This window comes from Buceros rhinoceros, unplaced genomic scaffold, assembly GCF_000710305.1.
Source record: "Buceros rhinoceros silvestris isolate BGI_N320 unplaced genomic scaffold, ASM71030v1 scaffold7609, whole genome shotgun sequence".
Lineage (NCBI taxonomy): Eukaryota > Metazoa > Chordata > Aves > Bucerotiformes > Bucerotidae > Buceros > Buceros rhinoceros.
Window position 1 is genome coordinate 59,683 of NW_010430915.1, and position 5,398 is coordinate 65,080.

General features: G+C 44.3%; 1 protein-coding gene across 1 annotated transcript in view; it reads left to right on the plus strand.

Moving 5' to 3' along the window:
• AGTPBP1 (ATP/GTP binding protein 1) overlaps positions 1 to 4,542 on the plus strand; it is a gene marked incomplete at its 5' end in the record, with an annotated part of 63,690 nt that extends 59,148 nt beyond the window's left edge. Inside the window, one exon of the mRNA XM_010143198.1 lies at positions 4,448 to 4,542. Within this exon, the coding sequence (XP_010141500.1) occupies positions 4,448 to 4,542 (95 nt within the window). The remainder of the gene's footprint in view (positions 1 to 4,447) is intronic.
• Between the last annotated feature and the right edge of the window lie 856 nt (positions 4,543 to 5,398).

Here is a 5,398-nt window from a genome sequence, read left to right on the forward strand (position 1 = left end):
GCCCCCCCCCCCCAAGCCTGTAGCGCTGGAGGAGATTGTCGTGGCTCAGGTGAGGGACCCACCTGGCCTTTTTGTACCTCTTACCACAAGCCTCAGCTTATAGATCCAGCCTGTCCAGACCCCTCTGTAGAGCCTCCTGACACTCAAGCTGATTGACACACCCACCCAGCTTGGTGTCATCTGCAAAGTTACTGAGGGTGTCCTTGATTCCCTCAAGCAGATCATTGATAAAGATGTTACAGAGAACAGGCCCCAACACTGAGCCCTGGGGGACACCACTGGTGACCTTCCACCAACTGGATTTGACTCCATTCCCCACCACTCTCTGGGCTCAGCCGTCCAGCCAGGTTTTATCCAGCAGAGAGTACACCCATCCAAGCCATGAGCAGCCAGTTTCTCAGGAGGGTGCTGCGGGAAACAGTGACAAAGGCTTTACTAAAGTCCAGGTAGACAACGGCCATAGTTCTTCCCTTGTCCACGAAGCAGGTCTCCTTGTCATGGATGGATATCAAGTTGGTCAAACAGGACCTGCCTTTCACAAACCCATGCTGACTGGAGCTGATCACCTGACTGTCCTGTACGTGCCACGTGATGGCACTCAAGATGATCTGCTCCATAACCTTCTTTAGCACTGAGGTCAGACTGACAGGCCTGTAATTCCCTGGGTCCTCCTTCCAGCCATTTTTGAAGAAGTTGTATTGGCTCATTTCCCGTCAGTTGGTACCTCCCCGGCTAGCCAGGACTGCTGGTCAATGATGGACAGCGTGATGGCACTCAAGATGATCTGCTCCATAACCTTCTTTAGCACTGAGGTCAGACTGACAGGCCTGTAATTCCCTGGGTCCTCCTTCCAGCCATTTTTGAAGAAGTTGTATTGGCTCATTTCCCGTCAGTTGGTACCTCCCCGGTTAGCCAGGACTGCTGGTAAATGATGGAAAGCGGTTTGGTGAGCACTTCCCCCAGGTCCCTCAGTATTCTTGGATGCATCCCACTTGGCATTCCCTCGCACACAGCCTCCTGTGTTGAAGAGAAAATGGTCATTCACAGCAGAGGAAGAATTCTTCACCTTAACATCATTCACCTGCCTGTGTCTGCCTCACAGACCTTAGAGTTTTGTGGGCAGATTTTCCTGTGCCTTTGAGCTGTGCTCTGTGATACAGGAAGAGAAGGATAAAATGCAACCTGTCAATCATAACAGTCACACAGGCTTGTGCAAACACCGTCCTCCATGACTTGTCCATCAGCTATGGGTGGAGCTCCCCCTGGCACTTTGTGGGCAGATTTTCCTGTGCCTTTGAGCTGTGCTCTGTGATACAGGAAGAGAAGGATAAAATGCAACCTGTCAATCATAACAGTCACACAGGCTTGTGCAAACACCGTCATCCATGACTTGTCCATCAGCACAAGATAGCTATGGGTGGAGCTCCTACTGGCAGTGAAAGAGAATGGAATAAAATGGAAATATCTCCTTTTTTTTTTTAGTCTGTGGACAGCAGAGGTAAATGGGGCCCGAGGAACTTCTCAGTCTCCTGTGAAACTCCTTCTCTGCAATCCCTGCCATGAATTTCCCCCACAGAGTGGCGAGGGCTGGCCAGGTGCTGGGGTCCTGATGCAACACTGCTGCCTGAGCTAGGGCCAGGCTACCGGCACCACCGTGAGGGCATCCCCACAGTGGTACAAAGGTGACGCTGGAGGCAGCAGCAGGATTGTTGAGATGGGATCATTGATGGTTGAAGAGTTCAAGAAAGAAAACACCATCCTAGAAATCTTAGGGGAAAACCAGAGGGCTGCTACGTGGGTCATCAGGCAGGGCTGCCATTGACACGGAGTGGGTAACAGGCACCCCTCTGTGGGCTTGGGCATCTCACAGGAGCCATCCTGCCTCTGGGACCAATACCTACTGGCCCTGAGAGCCTTACTGGGGTGGTCAGCACACTAGCACTTTACACTTCAGCTCACTAAGTCCCAGCTGCCTTTTGTGCATGTGAGCCAGCAAGTAATTGCTTTGCTCTTCTAAGTTGTGTATATCCAGCTTGCAGCATCTCTTTGCACCTAGAATAAAACATGTGAACAAATGGACCCAAAAGAAGTGTCATAACATGTCTTGCAGTCACTGATCAACCCGTTTGGGTGAGTCATACAGAATTTTGGCCCTTCAGGGACAGAGATGCCAGTCCTCAGAAGCAGGATCTTTGGGTATATGGTCCTGTGAACAGGAGGGTGAGGGATCCCAAGTAATAGCATATTTCTATGACTTGCTGGTTTATTTCTACCATTCTCTCTCCTATGTTCATAGAGATCTTTAAATATTGTCAGCTGTGTCATTAATAACTCAATCTGAGAAAACACTTTTGTTCTACAAAAACAGGACATAAGTGTTTCCTTAAAGCCATCACCTTAAAACCAGGATCCACCTACGAAGTTATGCCTGTTAAATGTAGTGATTTAGGTCACAGGGATTTATGTTCACCCTTAGCAGATGCTCGAGTGAATGGAATCATATAAATGGAATGCTTTAACAAAATTTTAGTATTTCTCAAATTTGTGTGTAGAAAGAATGAGTGTGAGACCCCAGCCTTACATGCAGGAAGCTTTATGTTGATTGATTTCTGGGGTTTGCAGGAAGAGACATTGAAGCTAAATGTGTCTGCTGGAGGCTGAGTAACTCTTGGGAAATTTGGAAAGGCATTTTCTCATTCCCAGCTGAAAGGCTCTCTGTGTCTGTTAAGTGCTAAAGGATTTAAATTATGCCAAAAGAGGAAGAAAAGAGGTTTTGGTATTGCAAATCACAGAGGCGGCAAAGAGATTTCGAATAGCTTAAATGTACTTATTTTCAGATTAAAAAAAAAAAAGGGAGGGGGGACATGGCACAGTTTAGGTACAACAAATTCACTATTGTTTCTACAATCATTAAAACTCTGAATTTCTGAAATTCAGGTTCTCAAATTAATCCATTTTAAAGCTAATTAAATTTAGTATTGTCTTGATAGGAAAGAAGTTTTTCCTGGTATACCGACAGAAGAAGTTTTGTAGTGTTTCCTACAAAACACCACCTGCCATTTCAAGCCTACAGCCATGTACAGCACGAACCCAACACCAATCTTTCTTCTTCCTTTTAGTGAAGTCCTTTAAAGCTTCATTCATAATGCAAGTCAACACTGCGAAAGAAACGTACCGTTTTCCATCCCATGGTTTGTAAATTGGGAAGGGCAGTTATATTACATCATGTAAGGATATAAAATATTAATTGCTATAATAAAAGCTATGATGACTGGTAGTACACACCGAATGCATTGCCTGGTAGTATGACATATGTAGAAGATTCACATCCCCTCATGATCCCGGTTATTAGAATAGTCCCTCGAGAAAGCTTGTAAAGAAGAGAAAAAGCAGTCCGTATGGCATTCAGTGGAGTGTAGCACGTGTCAAAGCTGTGAGACTGTCCTGATGAGAAGCTGTATCTTATTTTTACACAGTTCCTGTTTATGCATCTTGAATTTCACTATTTTCACCATACACATCCGGCTGCCAGTTAATAATTCACAACCAAATAAACAGCAGAAGGTTGTACACCACAACTGTGGAAGTGTTGGAGGAGAAAAGCGAATGCGGCTCCTTGTTGGCAGGCAGGAGCCTTTCCAGGCAGCCCTGTGAGTGGTAAATAAAGGTCATATTTACACTGTGTTCCTCTGGTGACTGCTCTTTCTGAATGAGTGTCTCGAATAATGAGGCAGGCCATTGGCTTAATGAAGTGGCAAAGGAGATGTCCTTCAATCGGTATTAACCATGAAATGCTACCAGGAATCATTATAATAGTATTTCCCTGTACCTTCTTCCTCTGGTTTGTTTTAATTTGTGCAGCAGTCTTGTATTTATTGAATAGTCAGTGATTAACCTATGAACAAGGTGATACTAGAGGTACCTATGTTATAGAAAAAATATCCAGTATGTTTCCATACACTAGCACGATTTCCAGGTTAACGATTTTCTTTCCTTACAGACATGTGCTACTGAACCAGGGGAAGACTTTGTAACCTTATCTCTGCCATTAGCCAGTGTTAACAACTCTAGGAAAGATATGAGGAGTCATTGATTGGGCAATATCGCCAGAACAAAACTACCCCTAGCAGTCAGACGTTGTGTAAAACCCTGCTGCAACATGGCTTTGTCTCCCTTCACTAACCGACCACACGTACCCAGTCTATGTAGATGTTGTTATTTTCAATATTGATTAATATTTTCATTTAAATGGAGCACTTTGACAGTTCTATACCTGTGAAAGTCTTGTGCTACAGTTTTTCTGTCATATTCCCTGTTTGCAGTGTCTGACACTGCAGATGGCATTTTCAATATTGATTAGTATTTTCATTTAAATGGAGCACTTTGACAGTTCTATACCTGTGAAAGTCTTGTGCTACAGTTTTTCTGTCATATTCGCTGTTTGCAGTGTCTGACACCGCAGATGGCCATGGTCCACATCTTGTATTTCTAGGTGGAAATGGCTACAGCCACAGGCTGGTGAAAATCCAGGATGCCTGTTGAGACTTAACAGGTGTGCTAATGATGCCATTAAACTATCATCGTGAGTTCAGAGTAAACAGGTAAGAATCTAAGCAGGTAAAACAATGGGAGAGCCAAACTGAAGCCTGTCCTCCAAGCTGGCAGTAATGCTCTCATGGAAAGATGTAACAGCTACCACCAAAAATCTATCCTTCTGCCCTTCCCTCCTTCCTGTTCTCCAAGTTCTTCAAGTTTCCAATTTTGGGGAAAGCTGAAAGAACTTTATTATTCCTTTTTTTTTTTTTTTTAACATTTAGAACAGTGGCATGAGACCACGCAGTAAATTTTCAAAAGAGCTAATTTTGAAACTACTTTTAAATATAGTTTATATTATTTGCTTGGAAATTAGCAGACATTCTATAGATCGAGAGGGACCATTATGCCTCACTATCATAAATGCTGCTTTAAGAGACATCGAACAGCTCCAGTTTCAGGCTGGTCATTGGTGGCAGGGCGTCATTCAACCCTGAACTAGAATCTGAGAGCTGCTGAATCTTGAGGAAACTTCTTAAACCACTAATTACTTCTGATGATCAAAAAGGAAAAATCCCATTTTCAAGTTTTAGCGCAGCTATCCGTTGATATCTAGAACCTGATCTCACTTTGTCTTTGCCTGCTTACAGTTCAGAAATGGCTACAAGGAAGTCATCCATCAATCTCTTCTTTGAGGATTGCCACAACTGGGCTGCACCTCTTCAGCCTGTTTTCTTGTAAAGCATCTTCCCAAACCTGGATTCATTCTCACAGCTTTTTCTGAGTGGTCCTTGGGCCACCCACTGCCTGCAGTATCAGGGAATCTGTGAGTGCAGTGCAGTTTTCCCACTTGCACTAAGCATTC